This window comes from Crocodylus siamensis, chromosome 2 (assembly GCF_052110815.1).
Source record: "Crocodylus siamensis isolate JL-2025a chromosome 2, ASM5211081v1, whole genome shotgun sequence".
Lineage (NCBI taxonomy): Eukaryota > Metazoa > Chordata > Crocodylia > Crocodylidae > Crocodylus > Crocodylus siamensis.
The window spans coordinates 230,506,626-230,533,280 of NC_143396.1; the positions used below are offsets into that span (position 1 = coordinate 230,506,626).

The window sequence follows — 26,655 nt, forward strand, 5'->3', positions numbered from 1 at the left end:
TCTTTCTTCTATAGTGCTATCCAACGTAGCACTGCTGAGCCTATAAGGATGCTGTAGGTTTTTCCTCCCAAGGTGGAGAACCTTGCATTTTTTGGTGTTAAACACCATCAGGTTCTCATCTGCCCATTTGCTGAGCTTGTCCAGGTCAGCCTGGATCACTCGCCTATCTTTTGGCGTGGATGCTTTGCCCCAAAGTTTGGTGTCATCGGCGAACTTGGCCAGTCCACTCCTGACTCCAGTGTCCACATCATTAATGAAGATGTTGAACAGTATGGGTCCAAAGACAGAGCCTTGAGGGAGCCCACTGGTCACAGGGCACCATGATGAGTGACTGCCATCAATTACAACCCTCTGGGTCCGACCACAGAGCCAGTTTCCCAGCCAGCGAATCGTGGTGGAGCCAAGGCCACAACTGGCCAGTTTGGCCAAGAGGTGATCAAGGGGTACCAGATCAAAAGCTTTTTTGAAGTCAAGATATATGACATCAATCTCTTCTCCCTTGTCCAGGTGATAGGTCACCTGGTCATAGAAGGAAATGGGATTGGTCAAACAAGACCTACCTGCAACAAACCCGTGCTGGCTATCCCTTAGAATGTTAGCCTGGGCCAGTCCATCAAGGATGGCCTCCTTAAGAAACTTTTCTAAGATCTTCCCCAGGATAGAAGTCAGGCTAATGGGCCTGTAGTTAGCCGGATCCACTCTCCTCCCTTTCTTGAAGATCGGCACCACATTGCCCTTCTTCCAGTCTTCGGGCACTACACCAGAGTGCCAGGAGTTTTCAAAGATCCGTGCCAGAGGCTGGGCTATGACGCTCGCCAGCTCCTTGAGTAACCTGGGGTGCAGATTGTCAGGGCCGGCTGACTTGAAGGTATCCAGCTTCTCAAGGTGTTCCTTCACGAGGTCAGCATTTATGGAGGGTAGGGGATCCCCATCACCTGGATCTCCCTGTCCCATAGCAGACATGGGCGTCCCATGGGACTGATGAAAGACTGACGCAAAGTACCTATTTAATAGGTTGGCTTTTTCCTGGGCGTCAGTTGTCAGTTGCCCGATCTGGTTTAGCAGGGGTCCAACGTTGCCCTTGCTTTTCCTCCAGCTCCCCACATATCTGAAAAAGGACTTTTTATTGTCCTTGATGCTTGAAGCTAGTTGGAGTTCAGTTGCAGCCTTGGCTTTCCTGGTTTGCTACGTGCAGGACCAGACCAGTGCAGAATAATCCTCCTTGGAGGTGAATCCCATCCTCCATCCTTTGTAGGCTTTCCTTTTTAGCCACAGGAGGTCCGCTAGGTCCCTGGAGAGCCAGGAGGACTGCTGTGCCTTCTTGCTGCCTTTCTTCTGTGTTGGAATAGATTTAGCTTATTCATTGAGGATCGCTTCCTTGAGAAGCAACCACTCTTCTTGAACTCCCATCTCCCTGGGGTCATGGTCCCTAAGGGCCTGACCGACAAGCCTCTTGAACTTTGTCAAAGTCAGCTTTTCTGAAGTCAAGGACTTCTGTGTTGCTGACTGACTCGCCAGCTTTACGGTGGATGGTGAAGGTGATCAGCTCGTGGTCGCTGTCACCCAGCTTCTCATCGAGCACTAGGTCGCCGATTAGGTTGTCCCCCATAGCCAGTACCAGGTCGAGCAGCGCTTTGCCTCTCGTTGGCCCATAGACTTCTTGAGTCATGTAGAGGTCATCCATGCATGAGAGAAAGCTTTGCGACTGCTCGAATTTTGCTGAGTGATCTTCCCACGAGATGTCCAGGTAATTGAAGTCACCCATGACAACCAAGGTCCTGGAGCAAGTGGCCTCAGTCAGTTCCTGGGCGAACTCCTGGTCAAGCTCAGGACTTTGAGTGGGAGGTCTGTAATAGACTCCCACCGTTGTGTCCCCTGTGCCGTATTCCCCATGAATTTTTACCCAGAGGGTCTCTAGCTGTCCATGCCGGTCGCCAACATCAGCTTGCAGGAACATGTAGCTTTCCTTCACATAGAGAGCTACACCCCTGCCCCTTTTGTCAACACGATCCCTCCTGTACAGGGTATAGCCCTCTATACCCGTGGTCCAGTCATGGGTGGAGTCCCACCAGGTCGACCAAATCTGAATCTGAAGATTTGATGCCGATTCAGAGAAACAGATTCGGCCATAGACACAGCTTTAAAAGTTTTTTCTACATACCTTAAGGTACTAGTGCAGCTTGTGGACACTGTGATGCTGGGGCACATGAAGTGTCCCACAGGAGTGTGAGAAGTGTGTGTTTGAGGGGGGCTCTATGTGCTTGGTGGTGACTGCGGAAGTGGACCCAGAAGTACTTCTGGTTCACTTCTGGGTCTGCTGGGGAGTATGCAGGGAGGGGCCCCCTACGTACCTCTGGCAATTGGCCATGGGGGGGACCCTGGGTGCCCCCCCCCAGACCCAGGAGGCACCAGTTCCCAAGTTGAGGGGTTCCCCAGCTGACCTCGAAGTGGACTGGACGTGCTTCTGGTTCACTTCCGGCTCTGTTGCCAAGTGTGCTGGGGCCCCTCCTGTACTTCTGTGGGACACTCTATGCACCTATCTGTCCCAGCCACCAGTGGAGGATTCAGGATTTATTGAGAGTATGGTTGGGGGAACAAAGGTAAGAAAGGTTTATTGACTTAACAAAAACACAACTATGCGTAGTAACAAGATAAACAATGACATACAAGAATAATTCATGTCAGCAACTTATTGGCATTCCCCTCTGATGCCAGATGTACAACAAGTTTGTCTTTCCACAAATATCAGCGCAGTCAGGTATCCCCGATCAGCACTGTCCAAGAGGTACCGGGAAGGACCCTGGTATTCAGTCCTTGGGCTCCTTGAGATCCACGGGCCCACTGATCCAGGTCAACAGCTAATTAATCCTTTTCACAGAGCTGTATCTTCCTTCTGAATGATTTCTGGATGTTTCAGCCAATTTATAACTTCTGAACTGTGCTGATAACTTACAGCCATTCAGATTCTTTTTACTTCAACTGCCCTTAGACTGACCAATAGCAGTACAAGCCTTGCATTCTTTTGATAAAGTTAATTTTAACTGTACCACAGGGCCTTACTACTTTAAGTCTTTGACGAATTTACTAGGCCTTACTTTATACAAGGCCTTACTATATCTTAAACTTTAATTAGGCTCTTAGCAACATGTAGCTTAATATCTAAACGAATGACAGAAAAACACTTGATCTAATCTTCATAGAGCCTTCAGCAAGCACCTTTATATCACAGACATAATTTCAGCTGTCACACCAGCATCTCAGCAGTCACGAGCTACCTGCTACCTAGAGGTATGTAGAAAAAACGTTTAAAGCTGTGTCTATGTCTGAATTGCCCAATGTCTCTGAATTGATTTGGAGGGTTCCAATTCAATTTGGAGAGATTAAAGCATCCTCCGATTCAATTCGGATTCAGAGATTTGGCCACCGAATTGGGCTGAATCTCCACTGAATCAAATCAGAGACCAAAGCTTCACACAGTCCTAGTAACCAGAAACCTACCTCAGGGAGTTGCAATCTGTGTCTGCACAAGACACTGACTGTGCAGTGGTCTGTGACTTCTGTGCAGTAGTGTTGCATGGCAGGAAGCATGATGTGATGTTACTGGACAGTAGTCACAAGCTATTGCGCAGTCAGCATCATGAAAAAGCTGTTACTTGGCACGGCAATGCCATAACTCCAGTTACTGCATAGTACTTTAGTACTAGTTCATACAAATTATAAATGACTGTACAGTCAGTATGTTGTGTAGATGTGGCCACTGTGGTAGAGGGGAGGGGAGGCAGAAAAAGGGGGAAGAGCAAAAGGGAAGAGAAACAGAAAAACAACTGCTGCCACAGTTGCACGCTTGTATTGGCAGCATGGTGCCAGCAGGAAGTTGCTGCTGCCCGTTTGTGTTGCAGCTAACTTGGGTGATCAAAGCTCATCTTCATCTCTTTTATGACATTCAAATTAGACTGTGTGCTTTAAGTCTCTTGCTATAATGTATTTTTTTCAAATCTCAAATAATCATTATGATTATCTTTTTCTTATATGATCCTACCAGTATCTAGCACAGTAGGAGTTTGGTTCTTAGGGATGACAACAATATAAAGAATCAACAACTAACTGACTAATAAATAATAATCTCAAACTTAAAACAACAGCATTCTCTTGAAGACATGCATAAAACATTTTAAGATACAGGCATGAAGTGCAATTTTGGAAGGTAATGGTTCAAAAACTGTCCAAATACTTGACCAAATAAAAAATGCTCGCTTGTTCTGAAAATGTGTCAGTTTTGGGGTAATGTTCATTGGGAAGTTTTCTCAGCTTTATTGTGCAATTTCTGGGAGAAGAAAGAGCCAGCTTTATTGTGCAATTTCTGGGAGAAGAAAGAGCACCTCAGAATAGATTCAATGCCACAGCACTCGCAGGTCATGGAATATCAAAAGTTTGAATCCTTTAAATTGGGTTACTCCCAGATTAGAAAGAGATTTTGTATCTGATTTTCTGTCTTTGTCTTCTAATGACACCCATCTCCCTCCTACTCTTCTCACCCAAAATAGAAACATGTAAAAGAAAAAAAATCCTTGAAATTGTTGCAAAACAGAAATCTGTTGCCTTATTTTGGATGGTTCTATATTCACTTAATTCACTATATATGGATGGTTCTATATATATTTAATATACCACCATACAGTTTATTGCCTGGTATTCTTTCAGATGACATCATAAAAAGTACAATTCTGTCTATTTTGCGTGGACAATAAAAATCACATCTGTTTTTGCATGATTAATAGAGTCTGTTCCCCTGGAAGAAAGGTTCCTTTCCATCTCATAGAAGGAACATGATATATTAGGCTGGTGCCATTTTGGACTTGTCTATAGCTGCATTTCAGTGGTGTTCTAGTTGGTACTTTGGCACCTTATATCATACAAGAGTTTATATAATTATAAAATCTCACTGATGATTATTTTGCTAGGCACCTGTTGCTCAGCGAAACAGAACCCTTTGGTCCCAAGACTTGTTTTTGCGCCAATCCCTGCAGCCAAAAATAAAATCCTTGCATACTGCTCTGCATATGTTCTGTAGATTATCATCTAGTTGCAAAAGTAGGAGAGGAATTGCTTAATTTTTGGAAATCATGGAGAGGTGGGGCTATGAGTCAGTTTGTAAAACACCTGTTTATCTACTCCTGCCAGTTTAAAGAGAGCAACTCTGCAACAGGAGTCACTGCCAGCTGGGAGACCTATAGTCAAGTCAACTTCTAGACTTTGATTTGGATGAAGAAAAGGCCACAATGGGGGGATTGGCTAGTACAGAAAAGGTAAGAAAAAGTGTAAAAGATTCTTTTTAACTGAGATGTGCAGGCAGAATGAGGGCAGCTTTAATTACAGCGTGTCTCTGCTGCAAGATGTCTTGCTATTCGTCCTATACCTATTTATGTGAGGAATCGTTTTATACAATGTTTGTTCAATGGGTACCACTTGTGTTTGTTTTGTGCTTGTTCTAGACTACTTGTTGATTAATCAACAACACTGTCAAGTCAAAAGTTACCATGGTGATGGTCACAGTATAAAAATACATAGATAGTAAGAAATGACCCAAATTTTCATGCATTTTGAAGGATGTCCATGGGGATGGAGGAAAGGTTTAGAAGACCTAAGAAGCTAGTGAAAACTTCTAAGCATAGGTGTCAACATATGGTATAAAAGAATCCCTTCTTCCTAGGTGATATGTCTTAATGTTTCCTGTGAATTTATTTATTCCTCTGTCCTTTCTTGATTGGTAGTACAAGAGTGATGTTGTAGCCATGATGGTCCAGGAATTATGTGAGAGGCAAGAATTTTTTAGGGTGATATCTCTTATTGAACCAACTGTATAGTCAGGATAGAGTTAGAAAAGATTTCAAATGTGAGGCAAAAATGCCCGTAATGTCCCACTAAAGTTTCATAAGACCAATATAGATGTTTTAGTTTTCTTGTTTTGCTAGATTGCCTGCTGCTGTTTGTGCAATATTCAAAGCAGCTGCATAATTTGCAATGGGGGTGGTTTAAATTAAGTTCCAAGATAGGTTGAATAGTGTTTAAAACAGGGCCACAGTAGCTTTGGCTAAATGAAATCAATCGCATGAACAATGTCACTGCTTTCTGTCTTTTCCATAGCCACCAGTAGGTACAAGTTTCTAATTAATTTCAGTATCTTCTAGCTACAACCTCATTAACAATGAGTATATATTTTGATTCCTGATATATGAACATCAGAACACCAAAAATATCACACTCAGCCTCACAAAAAGTCTGAATTCTACAGATTGCATAATTTAATGGTTTCTGCAGAAGTTTTTTTACTTGTAGGTTTCTAGTGGCCAAAACCATAAATTTAAAGGCTTGATTTTCAAAGATGGGCTATTTTTTGTGCAAACAATTGTATCTGCAGTTTTGTTCCTGTGGTTTAGTGCAAATGCAAATATTAGTAATTTAGACATTTAATTGTTAAATCTTGTGCTCAGAAACATAGAAATTGTATCTTCAGAAATGAATGGGTTGAGAAATCAACCTTCTGCATGGGAAGGATCACCAAACATTGCTCTTAAAATAATAAAATTATCAATCCTCCACAAATATGGTTGGTATTTCAAAGAAAACTCATAAAAGATCCCTTTGAAGACTTCCTTGATTACCTGATCTTTAGGGATTTGGTTCCTTATTGGATGAGTTAAAATTTAGCTTTTTTGGATACATCATGAAGGTAGAAGAGGCAACTCTTCATAAAAAAAAGTCCAGCCGCCAGCCTAATCTAAGAGTTTTTAAAAAATATTTGTCCCAGTAGATTACTGATGCTGATATAACTAGGCCGTGCTTAGATTCCTAAAACCTATCCCCACAGAGCGTTTTATAGGTCAAAACTACCACTGGAATTGCTGCACTTGAATATGAATAGTCCAGTGTAAAGTGCAAATTTAACCCTAATTCAAGATTTTGTCAACCATAAAGAATGGCAACAGAATTCTTTGGTAGCTGAAATTTCTAAACTATCTTCAGTTGCAGCTTCATGGATAGTGTCTTTGAAGTATTCACTTCCGATTCATTAAGAAACCGACATATTGGTTCTCTATGAATCCCTACTTAGAATATCTTTTTTTCTGCATACTACTAGTTACATAAAGGCCAAAGCAAAAGGAACATTTTTCAGTACATTTGTGATAGGCAGTCTAGCCTGGAATGTAATGCATTATTCAAATTATGCTAGTTATGACATGACAGTCTATGAATTTACTTTGATTGGTGGAGAAAGTAGGTCAGATCCTACTGTATATTTTAGGCCTTTAGGTGGCACTTAGACACATAAATGCTGAAGTGTGACCCCATGCCACCCAACCATTAATATGTCCATCTCTGTAATAGTCTTAGTGTTAAGATGAAGGTGCAAGTCAAATAGCGGTGACAAGGAGAAGGGCCCACCCATCTTTTGTGCCAATAGTTTTTCAGGAATTTCAGCAAGGTAGAACAGTACACTTAGAAACTTAGATAATGAATAGGTAGACCAGTATCTGGCTCTGGCTGTCTCACATGTATATTGTCTCGTATTGATATGTTATCGATCACCATGCATTCTCCTCTTGAGTGGATCAGAAGATGCTGACTAACACAGCCATATTGATCATATAAACAGGCTTCTCCTTGGCCCTTTTAATGATTATGTGTAAGTGGAATAAATTATAATAAACAAATTGTCACCTCTTAAAGAGGAAGTATCCTTCAATTTATCCGGAATGGACAGGAAAAATGGTAGGTTGTCCAGTGGCTCCAGGAACAGCAGGAAGTCATGAGTCCATGTATCAGAACCAGAGTAGCAGAACCAGTCAAGAGTCAAGAATTCTTAGATAATCAATACCAAAACATTTAAGCAGATTAAGGAGCTGGCTAAGCTTAATCTGGAATTCATGTCTTTATTTCTGTCTATGTTCATTCCATGTCTTTTGTTTGTCATTTTTCAGCAGACCGAACCTTCTGCTTGTAACTTGCTCACTGTGAAAGTCATAAGAATGAAAAATGCACGGAAGGCAGACCTGTGTGAGTATCTTTCCCAAATTGCAACAGTGTGGAAGTGCTAGTTTTCATGTATAATCCAATTTATGCAACTTATCCCAAGTGTTTGAGTTTTTCCAAGGCTGCCCTGTCTTTTCTGAAGAAGAGACAGGGGAAAAAGCAAAGGGGAATGAAATCAGGAGCACAAGGCTGTTGTAGAAGAAGAGAGAAGAGACTCTTCTCCCTTTACACTTCTACTGGCCCAGTGCAGGAGTGTGAACTGGAGATTCTAGGATTTCTTTCAGAGGCAGAAAGATAGTTTCTTCCCACATCAAAATCCTGTGTGAGGGAAACCAAAATAGCTTATAGGAAGAGGAGAGACATGAGTACTACCCCAAACTACTTCTGGACCCTGGACCTTATTACTACATTTCTGATAAGCCCTGTCTATATGATGTAACCAAGCTTACCATATTTCCTCAAAAGTCCTCTTTATTTTCTTTCCTTAGACATCTTCAATGCTCTTTATCCCTTCTTTTCACCTGTTTTTCTTTATGGTAAGGGTTGCCTACAATTGGATACTGCCATTTTCGATACAAGAAGAGTTTTGGGTAAACAAATAGGCAATAGAAGAACCAGGATTACTGTCACCCTGTCCAAAGCTTATTCCTCTAGATCATGCTGCCTTTAAAAGTCATTATTTAATTAAAAAAGATAGCACTAGGATACCAGCCTGGAGTCTGGAACCATAGCGTAAGAGAAGTTATGCCTATGTAACAGGGGGGCCTGCTCGGGGCCGATCTCTGTGTGGCCCGACCACCTGTTCTTGGGCCAACCGCCCGCTTTCTTGCCTGCCATGCCTTGATCTTAATTGATTAATAAACTTGTTAATTAAGTGGGAGGCTGCCCATTTTCTGCCCTGATGCCAGGGGGTGCTATCTGTGGCTCCATTCCTCCCCTACACCACAGCCCAAGCCTCGCTGATGGCATCTAGGTGTTCCTGTCATCACCAGCCTCACACTGGGCCTCAGAATCCTTCTGACTGAACCTCAACCTAGAGTCCTCTCATCAGGCGGCCCCATCCACCTTCATACAGGCTATGCAGCTCCCTGAAGCCATTTTCCCTTTCGGGTGTGGTCCCCCTGGGGACATTTGGCTACCAGCCTTGGCCCACCTCCAGGCTAGTGGGAACCCCAGGCCCTCGGCTCTGAGGCATCCCTCGCGGTGGGCCCCTGGCCCTTTTGACTGGTTTGGTCCTGGCCCCAGCATGGGCCAGCCAAGGGTATTCTCTTGATCTGTACCGAGTCTCTAGCCCCTCACTCTCTCCAGGGGTCCACCCTCTGGGCCCTCCACATAAAAGGGTTACCTACCTGGTGGTGGGGGCTAGGGGTTAAGGTGCCCCAACCCACCTTTCACCAGGGTGATCACTGGCCTGGCATTTCCTGGGGGCTCCTGCACCACTGAGAGCCCCACCAGGCCACCCACTCCCAGCAGGGTGCAGTTTTAGGTTGTGCCCAGGACCAGGAGCCTCCTACCATCCCCTACAACTCCTCCCTTACATCTGAATGAAACTCAGCAGCCCTCTGGCCAGGCAGTGTTGTTGCCTGACCCCTTGCAGCTAAACTGGCCTGTTTATATGTGCAGCCCTGAACCTAAAATGGCTGCCCTCATTAGGCACCTGGTGGCTGCCAGCTCCAGGGCCTTAAAGTGGCAGGCACACGCAGTGCCCTGCCATAGCCTACCAAACTGCAGCCACTTCACCTTATTCTATGCAATGTGTACAAGTTACTGCCTGCAAATTAAAGCTGAAAATATTTAATCAAAAACTTCTCCAAGCTATTCACGTATAGTGACAATACACAATTACAAATAATGAGATGGACTACTACAAGGAAAAAGAAACCATACTCTAAAAAGAGAGCTTTACTGTATTGGGTGTTCTTCACATTTACTTCCTAAAGAAAAAAATTACAAGGTGCAAATGATAAAGAAGAAATAGAAACAACATTTTTTGAGGGGGAGGGAGAAGCTTAACCCCTGTGATGAAGGAAGCCATGGCAATGAACAAGGGTGGGGGGCTCCTCCATCAGTGTCCTTGGGGACTTCTTGCAGTGTTACTGTTTTGTAATGTTGAGATGAAATTGGCTTCACTAAAGTCAAATCCTTGTGTGTTGCACTGACTAATTGTACTCCCTCCTACACATTTTTGTAGATTGAATACCATTTCACCTATGAGCTAACTTGCACAGGCATAACATTTTAGATTCTTAAAGCCAGTCCCCTCAACCTTGATCCTCTTTTGTAGTCTTCTTCTCTGAAACTCTCCATTTTGCCTGTATCTTTTGAATATCTTGGCAACTAGTATACGCCTCCTTGCTAGGTAATGTGTAATGGTTTTGTATGTGTGTGGAATGCAAAAGTGTGTTGGCTTTTTATGCAGCATGTCATATTGCCAGTACAAAACTAATCTACTTTCCATTACCATCCTCAGATCCCTTTCCAGCTCACTCTCTTCAAAGCAGTATCTGATGATTTTTTCCCCAGGAGCTCTAATTTGTATTTGTTTTCTTCTTATATTCCTAATTTCTCAAGGCCTCGTCATATGACATATCTGTCCTAGCTGTTGATTAGGACTCCTGCCAGTTCAGTCTTCACATGTTAATTTTGTTACTGCACTGATTAGATCATTAATGGACATGACAAATAACATTGTATTAATACTAGTCATTCAATTCTTTCCTGTCAATTCCTGCCAGCTGGATACATTGTATTTATCATCACCATTTCTTCATTTTCCCTTTAGTAACTGTTCAGTGCCTATGGGAAGTGTTTTTATACAAGTCAATTTGAATTATTTATATGTTTTATATAGAATCTTCCAAGTATCTGCCTGTTACTGTACCTTTTCCCTTAGTGTCCAGATATCATGCAAATTAAATTTATTTATGCCAATTTACACCAGTTTATCTGTATATTACATCACCATTTGGTCATCTGTAATCAAAGAACGGCCAGCTAATATACCGTGCCCTGATATATTGGCCTATTAGTATCATACACTGGTATACAATATTGCCACTAGGATGCTTCCCTCATATTTGTCATAGATTTAATGTTTGCCTCTTCTTGATGATACACAGTTGTTTAGTATACAGACACAGACAGATGCATGCCATGCTATCTGAAATATACCAGAGGAGTGGATTTTGGATCCAGGGTGGCTTAATTTTTTTTCTTTAAAATTTCTGCTCTGATGAAAAATGCAGACCTCCTCAACTGAAATGTTTTAAAAAACACATGCCAATTTACGAGCAGTAATTTTCAGTTGTTCAAGAGAACATTTTATTTAAAAATCATCTTGAATTTTTTTACTTTGAAAATTTTCTGAAATTTCAATTTGCAGAATTACAAAATTGTATTTTGGAATTGTGACACATGGCTGTTAATTTCATTTAAATGTTTTATTTTTATGGGGTTTTTTTATTATTTTTCATTCTCTCTTGGCATGGCAGTATCAGTAGATCATAATGTGGGTATAAACTATGTAACTGTGATCCTGGAACGAAAGATGTAAATTTCAAATGACTGTTTATCATTTGCTTGATGAATAGTGGTTAAAGGAGATTCTTATTGTGGCAGCTGAGTCCTTGCTCTATTGCTACTGTGTTGTGTTATTGGTTAGGTGTATTACCATGGGACCTAGGGAACCACAGCCCCATGGTGTTAGGAACTTTATAAACAAGACAAACAGATTATCATGTAAGTATAAAACAAGAGACAACAGATGGATGAAGACTGATGTGGGAGTAAACAATGGAAGGAAGTAGTGACATAAAATGAGTCAGCGTGGTTGACCTAGTTATGGGGGTATTTTCATGGATCACTGACCAAGCATGAGGGGCACCATGGAAGTAAGCACTAAAATTTACAAGTGGGTGATGGAAGCTGCCATCATAGGCAGATTGGAGGCAGGGAGTGAGCACTCAATTTCATAAGAATTGTGATAGGTAGAGTGGGAATAGACCATAAAGGGTCTTGAAAGTGAAGACAGTAATTTGTATTTCATGTGATAGAGAATGAAAAGCAAGTAGAAGCTTTCCAAGAGATGGGTGGCAAGGTCAAATCAATAAATAGGACAGCAGGGACCAACCCTTTTTTGGCAGGCATGCCACAAATTAGGCTTGTCCCTCACCCTGACTACCACTCCAATCCCCATCCCCTTCCCAATTAGCTGCTTTGCTTTCTGCCCGCTGTCCTTTCTGCCGCTATTCTGCCTGATCTGCTACATGCCACACACAGAAGCTGCCTGTTGCACTTGTGACGTATTGTAGGTTGGCCACCTGTGAGCTAGTACATAATCTTTCTGGCAACCTTATAAATGGTTAGCAAGACCAACAAGGTTATATTTGTCTATGGAAAAGAAAGGATATTGCAATATTTGAGATACATCCTGGAAAAGCTACAATGAATGGTGCCTAGTGTTGTTGTGCAGTGGAAGGAATTTTGTCTGCCATGCAGGAGACCTAGGTTCTATTCCTGGACACAACATGTATGTATTTTCTGCCTCAGGCAGGCCATTGGATTAGATGACCTCTGGGGGGCATGTCCCAATGAACGTACACATGCAGTTTGAGGTGCTGCAAACCAAAAGTGGTGTGCATACTCCCATTTGCTGTGCTGCTAATTTGCAGTGCAGCGGGGGGGGGGAGGGGGTTAAAGCAGGAAATATGATTTTTTGGAAACCGAGAGCAGTGTATTCCACCAAAAAGGGAGTCTGGTCAGCCAGAGTCATGCTCTGGCTGCCAGCCAGGTTATGAGCAGCTGGTTCAGCACCACTGCTGCTCTGGGGTGAGCCCCCAGAACCCCAGGTAAGGCTGCTGAGGCCAGCACAGATGCTGGCATCAGCTTCCCCTACCCCACCCAGGTCACTGATGCACACCAGAGCGTGCATGAAGGGGTGTGCCTGGGGACAAATAGCAGTGGCATGTGCTGCTGCTATTTTTCCCACAGGAAACGTGTGCCTTTGCATATGCATGATCGTTAGGATGCGCCTCGGAGGTCCCTTCCAGCTCTATGACTGTGATAGGAAAAGATGAGCCTTTGAGATGTCATGAAGCACGTGCAAAGCTTAGACATAGCTTTAATGTTAAGAGTTAGAAAGAGGTCCATGATGAAGATCACTGTTACAGGCAGGATGGTATAAGACAGACAAATATCTGACTGCTGTGCTATTATCTTAGACATTACAAATTATTCTGATCAAGATATTTTGTGACTTGCATCACCTTCCTGTATTGCTCTCTGATGATACAGTATAATTACCTCCTAGTCCTACTTCTAAGATGCAAATTTATATGTGATTTATTCAATTGCCTAACAAATTGGCCTCAATCCCATAAATACGTGCCACTCTACCATGTGCAGTGCATTGCTCAACACCAGTGTGAATGTTGATGCTTACTGAATACTTTTTGGCATTACAAAACAATATAGCCTGCTTATGAGCTATGTTCTGCCAGCTTGACGCCTATTGCTATTATAAGCCTTGTGTATGCAGCATGTATCAACATGATAGCTTTTGTTCAATGACTGTAATTACAAGGTTTTGAAGCTTACTCATCAGGATAGTGTTCATATGCACATGGTGGTGGGGGGTAGATGTTATGTATGTCCTGTATATTCCTGTGAAATAATACCTCAGAGCTGAGGCCAGGAAGACTGTAGCATGTGCTTTTGAGAATCTTTTCTTCCATTTTCCCTTAACTGTATCTGGCAATGATAAGATATGGGAAGAAGCTATGTAGAAGTGAAGTACCTGTGAAGTAACACAGAGTGATTTAGTAACTTGTCTAAAGTTATCCAGTGAGCCTGTAGAAAAACTTAAAATAGAACCATGAGTTCTTTAATTTTTATTCTGTGTACATAAATACTATTATTTATCTGGTATATATAGTTGCACATGCATATTATATTGCACAGTAGCATGCAAAGGCCACCCAGAGAATAGCACCCCCACCCATTATGGGAAGGGGGAGGGCATGGGAAACAGTATTTTGTTTCTACTATAGGTAGCTAATTCAAGTTATGCTCACACCACTGTATACCAGCCAGGCTGAGGATCTGGACAGGGTCAATGAAGTTACCATTTGGGTTGCACCTCCACTTAATGATTTATTTTTATCTTAGAAAGGAGGGTAGGACAGTGTTCTCTGAACTTTTCCAGGTCTCCTGCTTCAGGGTATTTAGACCTTAGCTCCTTGCTGGAGTCCATGTGAAGTTTTCAACATTTGAGAAAGTTTGGCTTAAACCAGTCCTTCTCAAAAGCTTGTTTAGCAGCTGTTAGGCCCTATGGGACTGATAATACATTGTGTGTATTCTGGTGATTTTTAAAACTTCATAGAATCATAGAAGTAGGGTTGGAAGGGACCTTGTAGATATTCAAGTCTGACCCCCTGCCTGGGCGGGAGAAAAAAACTGGACTCAAATGAGTCCAGCCAGATAGGCAATAAAGATCCCCAGGGTAGGAGCCAGCACCACTTCCCTTGGAAGTTTTCCAGCTCCTAGCCGCCCTAACTGTGAAGTAGTTCTTACGGATGTCTAATCTAAACCTACTCTCCAATAATTTGTGTCCATTGTTCCTTGTCATGCCAGGGGGCGCTAGGGGAAACAAGGTCTCTCCCAAACCCTTCTGGTCCCCCTAGTGAGTTTATAGACAGTCACCAGGCCCCCCTCAGCCTTCTCCTGCTGTCCCCGGATCATGCGGGTGGCCCTTCCTCTGGACCTTCTCAATGTTGTCCACATCCCTCCTGAAATGGGGCGCACAGAACTGGACACAGTACTCCAGCTGTGGCCTGACCAGCATCGCATAGAGGGGGAGGATCACCTCCCTGGCTCTACTTGAGATGCACCTGTGGATGCACGACAAGGTGCGGTTAGCCCTGCCAACCATGACCTCGCATTGTTGGCCCAAGTTCATCTTGGAGTCAGTAATGACTCCAAGATCCCTTTCTGCCTCTGTGCTCTCAAGAAGGGAGTTTCCCATTCTGTAAGTGTGCTGCTGGTTTCTACTGCCTAAGTGCAGCATCCTGCACTTGTCAGTATTGAAACGCATCCTGTTTATGTTAGCTCACTCCTGTAACCTATCCAGATCTTGCTCCAATCTTTCCCTCCCTTCTTGTGTGCTCACCTCACCCCAAATTTTGGTATCATCAGTGAATTTAAACAGGTTGCATTTCACCCCGTTGTCCAAATCGCTGATGAAGGAATTGAACAGCACAGGCCCAAGGACTGAGCCCTGGGGGACTCTGCTGCCCACTTCCCCCCAGGTTGAATATGACCCATCCACCACCAGCCTCTGAGTACAACCCTTGAGCCAATCTGCAATCCATCTGACTGTGTAGGCATCAATGCCACAGTCACCTAGTTTTTTAATGAGGATGGGGTGGGAGACGGTGTCAAAGGCTTATAAACTTTAACTTATAAACAACTTTACAACTACTCACTGGGCAAATGAAGATATATAAATATTTATATATATCTGCCTCCTGGGATTGTATACAAACACACACACACACACACACACACACTTATGCACCCCCCTTTATAGGCAGGTATATATATCTTTATTTCATTGAATGAAGAATCCAGTCAGACAAGAGAGAGTTAGAATTAAAACAGGGATTGAAATGCAGTTGTCTTACAGGGCAGTGTCAAACCATAGCAACTGAGTCAAAAGAAAGAAAGGATCAATAACTTAAAAAGAATATATGAGGTTGGCTTTGTTATTTTTAGGTTCCACATACTGAGGGAAGAAAAGGGAAATCTGTGTATGTCTGTCCATAGAATTTATGATTCAAATGCACAAGCAAAATGTAATGGGGCAGGATAGAACCTATCCAGATGAGGTGTGTCCATTGTATACTATCTTGAATGCTTGAGTAATGCATATTATGTTTACAAACATAATGATTAGCACCTATGGACATTTCCCTCCATGCCACTTCCAACATTTCTTAGGTAGAGACTGGTAGTTAAATTTGCCTTGCCTTGTTCCTCACTTCCTAGGTAGTCATACTTTGGAACTGGTCATCTTCTGTAAGGTTCTTACCCTACAGTTCTGGGGGTAGGGCCAATTGATCATCTTACTTTGATTCACAATTGTCTTTTGTTTTGTACTGACAAAAACACGAATTCACATTTAAGTATATTTCCATGTCAGGATTAAAGCTCTCATTAATGATACTGCAGGTTGCCACTAGACATCAGCTAGTACAGAAATCCTTAGATCTGAACATCCCCCAAATATAGAAAAGCTATAGAGCTTAGTTCTGAAGCCAAACTACTCTTCTGGCCTTTAATTTTGTGACACATGGGTGCGTCTACATGTGCACAGTTACTGCACATTAACTGAGAGTTACTGCGCAGTATGGGCATGTGTCTATACATGCATGCCCGTATTGTGCAGTAACTATGATGACTTATGCTGAGTTGACTGTAAATTTGCTACCTGCATGATGCAGGTAGCAAATTTATGCCCACTTAGGTGCTGTGCAGTAAAGCACGTGTGGATGCCTTACTCCACAGTAACATTGTGTGTGTGCTCCGACTTGAGAATAACTGTGCTCCCAAGTTGGACCACATGCGCAACGTGACTGCTCAGTAGTTCCTACACATGTAGACACCTGTCTAAAAGCCACTTACTAGTTACTGTACAGTAAATGCACGTGGAGACAGGCCCACTAAACCCCCCCAGATCAAATATCTCTGAATTCTGGGCAAGTGCAAATTCAGATGTGAACTTTGTGGTCTGTGATGATCACTATAAACCAACAAACTGAAACCAGTACCACATTGCACAAAAGAGCACTTTTCTGCTTATTGTGCAGCTGTGGAAGGTAAACAAGCTTTCATTTACACATTGGAGAATTTTGCAAATGTCATCAGCTTGACTTTTGGCTCAGTTAGCCAAGCAGTTAGACCAGCTTTACTGAATAGTAACTTCTAACTTTATAAGAAATAAAAGTGCCTGTTGTGACAGAGATATAAATAAATGGAAGCCCTACTTGTTATACCGATGATGAGTTTCTGGTGCCTAAAGTTGTGAAGGCGAGTGTAGTAGTAAGAGAAGAAAGGCCTCAACAAGCAAAAGAAGTAGAAGTTACTAGTCACAGCTGCCATAGTAACCAGTGCTGGATATCTCTGCCATTTTCCTTTGGAAGCCAGATTAATCCAGAATTGGACTCTTGGGAAAGTTTACCCTGTGTCCCAGCAATGCCCATGAGTGCCTGATCTTGAACATATCTTGCACACATGTTCCTGCTTGCATGTGTCACACTTGGAAATGAGGTGGTGAAGCTGTTCTGGGTGCTGCTTATGTGAGATCTGGAAAACTGAGGTAAATTATGCTAGTCCAGATGTCATATACTCATATCCATAGAGTTCTAAACCTTTCTGAAGCTCCAAAGAGTGCAGACATTACATACTAATACTGTTTCTCACTGGAAGTGAGTATAATATAGCTGTATATTTAGAACAAATTGTATTTAATTTGCTATTTTTACAATAATTAAAAAGTGTAATAGTTTTAAAGAAGAAAATATTGTCAAGTTATCAGGAATAGAATGGGCTACCCATATTCACCCGACATAATGTCTATCATCCTGTACTGAATTCCTTATAACTTCATATATAGAAAACTAAAACTAGTTCAGCACATTTTGTCAATGTTAAATGTGGTATATTGATATATTGCTATTTACATTGTCCTTCTCTTATACAGTGACTCAGTCTGATTGCTATGTGACCCTCTACCTTCCAACTGCTTCAGTCCACAAGGTCCGAACCAAAACTGTTAACAACACCAAAGACCCACTGTGGAATGAAACCTTCCACTTCAGGATTCAGAGTCAGGTCAAGGTAAGATAAGTAAATGCCCTTGCTTTCAGCCAGATCTCTTAGCTCAAATTGTATTTGTAATTTACCCATTAGTAACTGTTTACTGCTAGACATCCCGTGCCAAGCTCTTCTGAGGGCACTTTCACCCTCCCTGAACATAGTTTTCTGAAGACCAGAATTATTCACAAAAATACCTCTGTTGCCTTGTATTCTAGCCAAGGCTGCAGCCTCAGAACAGGAAGCCCTAAGTCCAGCAGCATGTTGAATTACAAGGCCTGTGATGGCGAACTGTGACCCCTACAAACGATATAGTATGTCAATAGCAGTAGCGATAAAGAACTATTTATAGTGAAAAATGGAGGGCACTATAGCTGACTAGCAATTAATATTACACAAGATTTCACCTATTTCCATTCAGGCACTTTGGTGCCACTCCAAAGTATTTTATGCCTTTTTTGCTCAAGACTTGAGGAGACTAATCTTTACCTCCCACTCCCAGGTAACAGAAAATTGAATTATCCTTTAGAACTGCCCAGCAAGCCTCCTGTTGCAAGAAAGGAAGGAGAATATCTGATATAACTATTTTTCCTTCCTGTACAGCCACAAGACAGCCTTTTGTGCAGTTTTGCTTCATTTTTATTACAGACCATGAGGGAGTGCTGGGTCTACTTAATTATGCAGTAATTATACAGTTTCTTGGTATGTTGAATTATAATTGCACCTAGTTAGGTACAGAAATAACCACCACTTGACCTGCATTTTGGCTTACTGAAAATAAATAGGTATGGTTCTGGTAATCGTCAGGAGTTTAGCAGTAATCTCCACACCACAGTTATCTTTGACATGGAAATATCAGACAAAAACCATATAATGGCTACCCTAATATGTAGGGACCACTGTAATTCAGGATTCAGGGGTTTTCAGGGGAAACCTCAAGATGTAGCATTTCCCCCAAAGCCCTGGAAAACTGCAATTTGGCTGGAAATGGCCAAGGGGCAGCATAGTACAGGTGGAGCCCCTGCCAGGGCTCAGTCAATCAGGGTGTTCAATTCCCTACTTTGGCAGGGAGTTTAAAAGCCGAGCTCAGAGTGAAGCGAGGGCAGTGGCACGCTAGCAGGGGCTGGAGCAGCAACTCTGCTTACCTGCTGCCCAGCCTGCCAATCAGAGGGATGGGAGAGCCCACCCTGAAAAACATCTGAAATTGGCTCCAACGAGCTTGCAGGGGGGTGCACTTTTCCTCCCATGCTGTGGAACCAATTACAGTGGTCCCTACTAACATGCCTAGCATGACATTTAATGCATCATTATATCTTTCAATATTATCTTCCTCTGGAAGGATTAGACTATGGTTTTGGACTCTTATAGAGAAATAGAACAAGCAAATTTGAGCCCACCCAAAAGATTTAATCAGAGGTTATGTAATGGCAACCAGCTGCTGCAATCAGCAATTATTTGATTACATTTCTAATCTTTGCCATTAAATCTGGAAAAAGAACAAACCAATTTTATTTAGGATTTGAATAAATACATTTACAATTGGGTAAAATTTCCGTTTTCCAATTTTTTCTGTCTCATTTTCTTATTTGGTTGTTAAATCTGACATTCTCTTCCCCACTTGCACACATTAACATGAGTGATTCTCAGGGTCATCTGCTTCTCAGACTTAGACACACTTTCATTTTTGTTCCCAGAACATTCTGGAGCTAAAAGTCTGCGATGAAGATAGTTTAACTCAAGATGACCATCTCCTCACTGTTTTCTTTGATGTGTCTAAAATCCAACTTGGAGAAACAGTTCGGCTGAACTTTCAGCTGAATCCCAAGGTGAGGATTAGAATCTAAGGTAGAATTTGGTTGGAAGGGGACATTTTAAAATCAGTTTTTCTCCTATATATATATTCTTATGCAGTAAAGGGCTTAGCCCGTCTGTCTGTCTGTCCGTAACACTCTTGGAGCACTCTGACTGGTTAATTAAACAACCAATCAGAGTGCAGAGCACCAACATGATGGCAGGGATGGAGGGGGTGGAGCAGAAAAGGGGTGAGGCCAGCACCCCTTCCCCCCCGGCCCTGCTTCTGAGAGACAGTGGAGTGCTGCCATGACAGAGAGGACAGAGAGTCCCCCTGCTCTGTCCCCACCCTCATGGCAGTGCTCTGTTACCTCCAAGGAGCAGGACCGGAGTGGGGAGGGGTGAGGCCAGCGGCACTGGAGGTGGTGGCGGTGTGGGGTGCTGGCAGAGGGGGATGGAGGGGACAGTCGGGCAAGCTTCTATCCCCCCTGCTCCTGGGAGGCAGCAATGGTGTAGGGTGCTAGGTGGTGGCACTCCATCCCTGCCCCGCTCCCCACCTGTTATTCTTGACGGGGAATTGGCTAGTATATATGTGTATGTATACATACATATATATGTGCATGTGTGTGTATGTATATATGTAATGTATTTCCTCCAATATATATATAATTTCCTCCTTAATATATCATTAGAGTTCCTTGTACAGAATGTAGTTTTTTGCTTTGTTGAGTGCACTATATTGTCCATTTATATCTATCAGCCTCTCAGTCTCTTTCAGGGTAAAGCACTTCAACATTACTTCTATGATTAAAATAAAAACTTTGGCTAACAGTTTCACACAGTTGTTCATAGGGTATTGGTTTGAATTTAGCTGAGGTATTATTTTCTGCTGGAGTATAAGCACCCATTGTTAAAGTTTATATAGGGCACATCTACACAGACCCATACACAGGTATGAGCGAACTGGGCAGCTGTCCCTGCCCAGACAGAAAGGGGCCCAAAAATGAAAAAAAAAATTTCAATTGCAAAAAAAGTTTTAATATTACACACATTGCACACATATGGGACTGGCCATGTTATCAGTTGAGAATGAACTATCTAAAGACATCTCTACCACAGATGTGATAAAAACTTCTGCAACAAAAAACCATCATCTCTGGAGAAGGGAGGCCCAATGCTAGAAGTTCACTTGGGCTGCCAGGAGTCTAGGTACAGCACTGTGTCTACACCTTATTCTACATCACCATAGCAATGTGCTACATTGCTGTACAACGTGCTATGTGATCGGCAGCTACTTTGCTGTAGTGACGCAATCTCCGATTTTAGCATGCCACTATGATGAAGTAGCAGCAAAAACTAACGACGTGCTGCATGGGCTGCTACTGAACTGTGCTTTAGTACTTCCAAAAGCAAGTACTAAAGTATGCCACTATAGCAACATTGCCATATGGTGGCATGTAGACACCCCATAGAGTCAGAACAGTGTTCAAATATGGATTTAAATTAGGGATATGCGAAGCTTCAGCCCCTGATTTGATTCAGCTAAGATTCGGCCCGATTTGGTGGTCGAATCTCTGAATCTGAATTGAATCAGAGGACTCTTTAATCTCTTCAAATCGAAGCGGAACCCTCCGAATCGATTTGGAGAGATTCAGAAAGATTCCGAAATTCGGACATAAACACAACTTAAATGTTTTTTCTACATACCTCTAGGTAGAAGGCAGCTCGTGAATGCTGCAACACTGGGGCGCATGAAGCATCCCACAGAAGAGCGGGGGGGGAAGGGGTGGTCCCCAGCACGCTTGGCAGCAGACCCAGAAGTGGACCAGAAGCACTTCCGGTCCACTTCTGGGTCGGCTAGGGAGCACACAGAGGGGCTTCATGCACCCCCACAGCTTGGCGACCGGTGCCTACTGGGTCTGCGGCCAATCGCCTAGCCGGGGGGACCCCCAGCACGCTCCCTGGCAGGCCTGGAAGTGAACTGGAAGTACTTTCGGTCCACTTCCAGTTTCACCACCAAGCATGTAGAGTGGCCCCCCTGCACTCCTATGGGATGCTCCAGGTGCCCCGACATTACAGCATTCACAAGCTGTGCTAGTACCTTGAGGTATGTAGAAAAAACTTCTAAAGCTGTGTCTATGTCCAAATTGCTGATTCTCTGAATCAGCATCGAATCTTCAGAGCTGGATTCAGCTAAATTGAATCAGGGACAGTGATCCAAATCAATGAATCGAATTAGTGTCCCTGATTCAGGCTGAATCTCAATCCAAATCAAATAGGGCCTGCTTTGCACACCCCTAATTTAAATCTACATGCTTAGGATAAAAACAAACCAGTACCATGCTGAGGTGGTCAGATTAGTGTTTGAGCACATAAATGCCAATTTTATATGTTAGCAACGTGAATGCCTGTCTTTGAAAACTGGACTCTGAATTTTATGTTTTCCTTAGTGACAACAAAATTATCTAGTCTTGCTGTCAGAAAAGTTAGTTCTAAGTGACTTTTATGATGTTTTAAGTCAAAGCAGTATTGGTACAAAGGTAAGGAATGTTTCCTGGGAAACCTCAGACTGTCCAATGTTCATTCAATAATATTCATCTTACTTATCTTCCTCAAGAGGTAAGCATGAGTGGCATATGTGACTAATTTCAAAAGTCTTCCTCTGTAGTAATAAAGCTCTTCACTCAACTCGGTGGCATTATTCTGTTTATATGTCATGTGGTCATCCAGGAACAATCTATCTGATCAGCAGGTTCTGGGAGGGTGGGAGTAGGGTTATATGGGAAGAAGGGACCCAGAGGAAAGGATAAGTATGTTGATGAATGGTCCAGGGATCTAGAGGTTTGCAAGTGGATAGATTTACATAGAAGTGGGGATGTAGTATAGTGCACTCACCAACTGCACAACAGCAATCGTGGCCTCTGAGGGCTCATGGCAGAGCCCTCCATGCAGCATGGGGCAGTGGGGATTGCCCCCCCACTGGGCACCTCTGTGGCAGCTGCCCCATAGCACGGGTGCAGTGTGGCTTGGCAGGGTGCTGTGCATTGCCTGGGAGCTGGGGCTGCTGGGGCTGAGTGGTGCGGGGCGCCAGTTGACAGGTGGAGCCGCCCCAGCTTTCAGACAGCACTGTGCAGCTGCCAAGCAGGGCGTGGGAGGGGCAATCCCTGCTGTCCTGTACTGGGGTGGGGGTGGGGCTCTACCACCAGCCCTTGGAGGCCCTGATTGCCGCTGCTGCATCAAAACTCTGAAACAGATTTGGCCGAATTGAAATGGAGCAGTGATCCAAAACACTGAAATGAATCACTGTTCTCCGAAATGGCTGAATCTGAAATCAGAATGAGGCAAAGCCATTTTGCATAGCCCTTCTGGGGACCTTCAGAGCCCATAAAGTAAAGGAAGGCGCGGAGGTGTAGAGTTGCTGAAATAGTGTGTCATAGGATGGTGGCATAGGGGGTGGTTATGAGCAGAAATGAAGAGATGCCCAGTACCCCTGGCATATGCAGTGTGTTCATTTCAAAGAAGATACAAAGTGTGGGACCCTTAGTGCATTGGACATAAACAAAACAGAAGACAATGAAGCCCATTGCATTAGCAATAAAAGAGGTGAAAGCTTTTTTGCAGAAGCTCCATGCCTATCAAAGAATCTGATTTTTACATCCCCTGGGGTACTTTCTAGAGAAAAGTGTCAACGTGCCATTTGTTTTCATTTTCAGGGAAAGGAGGAGCTAGAGGTCGAGTTTACAAAGGAAAGCAGGCAAGTAAAATCAAAAGATTTAGTATCTAATTGATGTAAGTCAGTCAAGGAGGAATAAATTAACAAGAAGAAATTGCTTTGTACCCCTATTATCTGCTAAACCCATGGTTCTCAACATTTTTATGTACTGGGACCCATTTGTAAACATTGATGGCCAGTCCCAACCCATTGCCCCTCACTCCTGACCTGCTACCCCTCACCCCAGCCCCCCCAGTGTGAGGGGTAGGGGGTGGGTGTGTCACAACCCTTTCATATATTCTTGTGACCCACTTTTGGGTCGCAATCCACAGGTTGAGAAGCACTGTCCTAATCCAGTGTGGCCAGATCTATGGGAATGGGAGATGATGGACAAATGCATTTGTTAGATTTTTCTGTGGGGCTTTCTCCAATGTAGAGAAGTGTGGTCACATTAGGCATCCAGTTGGATTACAAAGCTAAAATGAACATTCAGTGGAGCATAGAAATATCTTTGGATTTTTCTCACTAGTATGGCTGTTTGGGGCATTCAAAACAGAAATTAATTTTAGCTAACTTAAAAAACCAAAAAACAACAAAAAAGCAAACAGACCATCTCCCTCTCCTCCTCCTTCACTCTCACACACACACACACACACACACATACACCACCACCACACCACAGCTTATGCTCTTTGAAATCATTGGTCCTCTAAGTTGTAATGAGTTCTCTTACGTCACAGAATGATATAACAAACATGGAAGCATTAAACGAATTTCACACAGAGGGATACATTTTTAAAAGGTTTTTAATTAGCTATAGTTGTACACTGATAGGTTTGGTTAGTGGTGATAATGGCCATGCACATCTAGATTTTAATATTGTTGACATCTAAGATAACTAGAGAAAGCTTTTATAGTATGTTGCATTAATTCATCAGTTTTTAACCTCTGGTACTCAGGGTTCAAGTGTGGATATTTTGGGGCAATAGAATAATTTATTAAGTTTGTAGTCTAACACTACAAACTCAGCCTAGTTTACATAAGAGAACTATCCTATTTTGGCACAGAGCACAGTCTCTATTCAGCAAACCTGTACGACAGGAATAGCAGGGGTACTACCTTTCATCATGTTTATCTAGTACATTTGAAGCAATATGAGGTATTGTAACCTGGAAACTACATCTAACATTATTTGTACTGTTATACTGTGGGGAATAAAAAGACAAAGAATTGCAATTCAGGAGTTTAAAACATTACAGTTATAAATTGAGTATTTTACATTTTTTCTTTTTAGCCCTGATCTTCCTGAAAACATCGCTACGAATGGTGTATTAGTGGTAATTTTTATTTTCTGCAATCTTTTCTGTACTGCATAATAAATGCTACTGTATTGCACAAACTAGAGAATCAGCCAGTTTCCCCATAGCTGCTGCTGAAACACAAAGGCTGACAGCCAGGCAGGTTGGAACTGGATCACATGCAGCCAACGTGACAGTCAGTTTTCCCACACAATTCCCCCTGGTTATTCATGTTGGGAGAGGCTTGAGCTGGAAAAATGTGTGAGCTGCCCCAAGGTAGTACTCCTCCACAATCCCATTGTAGTGTTACGTGATGGGAAAGACAACAAGGGGTATTGTTGTAAGTAATCACAAAGCTAGTGCCTGGATTGTTATGAAGTAGGCTGGGGTAGACTATGTTGTGTAATAACTTTCCCATAAACCAGTCGTGACAGTGTGACCAAAACCTAATGACAAGCCATATCCATAGGCTGGACTTCCAAAATGCTGATCCTTTTAATAACAACTGCTTCTTTATTAGCTTCCCCTTACTATTTTGTTTTCCTTTTATTTTTTTTCATTCCTGCAAATCTATTAACTTGGTGGAGAAGTCAGGATGGTTTTCCATGTACATGCACCCTCCCTAAAAACTTACACAGAAAGTTGCAGTTTAGTTGTCAATCTGACAACTAGACATGAGTCCTTCCAGAGATTTGATTGAAAGTCAATGCAAAGGAACATAAAGCAATACATTAGTCCTCCTACAGGCCAATCTTGCTTCTTTTGCCCAAAAGACTCAGCCTTTTTCTACCTAGATGCAAGAGACCAGCTGAGGAACTAGGCTTGTGTATAGCTACACCACTACAGGTACCTCTTATTATTTCATTTGTTGCCTTTGTTACAGGCTCGTGAAGTTTCCTGCTTGGAGGCTCAGGTCAATGGGGGAAGGGTGAGAAAGGATTCTACAGGTTAGTATTTTTTTAATCTGATGGCTTTGGGTGAAGTTGATTAAAATTTTATAGCAAAAAGCCAGTATTTTATATTCTGAAAACCTAATTCAGTGTCCATCAGAGGCAAAAGGGAGAGTCCACTAGGTCCCATGGATGTTGAATCAGGCCCTAATTAATCAAATACAACTTATAGAATATGCCTGGGTGAACATGTCTAGTTAATTGAACAGACTAGTTTCCATTATAACATCCCATTGTCAACTTTGCAAGAAATATTCTTACTTGAAGATGAAATTTTCCATCCCTCACCTATCAGGGAATCCAGAATTCAGGAATGAAGGAAGTAAATGCAGTGAGAAGAATTCTTTCCCACTCCTTTAAAATCAAACTGATTGGCCATCTTTTAGACAGGATGCCGGAAAAAAAGTCATGAGGGCAAAACCAAATATATTCTATATTACCTCAGGTATTATTGTGCAACTTAAGTTACACATAACCATTGCATTACCACTACACTTGTATTGTCCTGATGCATCGTACATATTAAAAAATACTATACTTTAGCAATCTTTTATGGACTTGATTCAGCAAAGTACATAAGCATGTGGGTCATCACTTTAAGAATCAGTAGCAGTGTTTTCATGCACAACTAGTTACCAGGATTGGAAACCAGTTCCTTTCTTGAGAAATCCATTTAGGGATTCCATGTTTGGCATATTTAATATTAAATATGCACATTATTATGGCACTTTTCCTACCATTAGTACAGGGGAGATATGGGGCCTCTACTGTAAATACTACATATGAAATCAGTAAAAAAAGATGTTTGAATTATGAGTGCACAGAACTATTTAGAACATTTTACAAGGGATAAAAAAGCTTTTTAAAAAACTCTTTAAAGGATGGACAAATAGATTAAGTCTGGGATTTTAAAAGGTGCTTGCTGATTTCAATTCAGGTGATTTCTGTTGACTCTGTTTTGGATATTCTACCCCTTTAGAAAAAAAGAGACTTCAGAAGAAAA

The 26,655-nt window shown here is 42.5% G+C and overlaps 1 protein-coding gene across 1 annotated transcript in view; it reads left to right on the forward strand.

Annotated features, from left to right (window-relative positions):
- Window positions 1–5,279: 5,279 nt before the first annotated feature.
- The window catches only part of LOC149871845 (cytosolic phospholipase A2 epsilon-like), a 45,734-nt gene continuing 24,358 nt past the window's right edge, over window positions 5,280–26,655 (forward strand). The window contains exons 1-7 of the mRNA XM_090034643.1: window positions 5,280–5,306; window positions 7,980–8,055; window positions 17,789–17,925; window positions 19,596–19,727; window positions 23,406–23,446; window positions 24,699–24,741; window positions 25,586–25,649. Coding sequence (XP_089890769.1) covers window positions 5,280–5,306; window positions 7,980–8,055; window positions 17,789–17,925; window positions 19,596–19,727; window positions 23,406–23,446; window positions 24,699–24,741; window positions 25,586–25,649 — 520 coding nt within the window. The remainder of the gene's footprint in view (window positions 5,307–7,979; window positions 8,056–17,788; window positions 17,926–19,595; window positions 19,728–23,405; window positions 23,447–24,698; window positions 24,742–25,585; window positions 25,650–26,655) is intronic.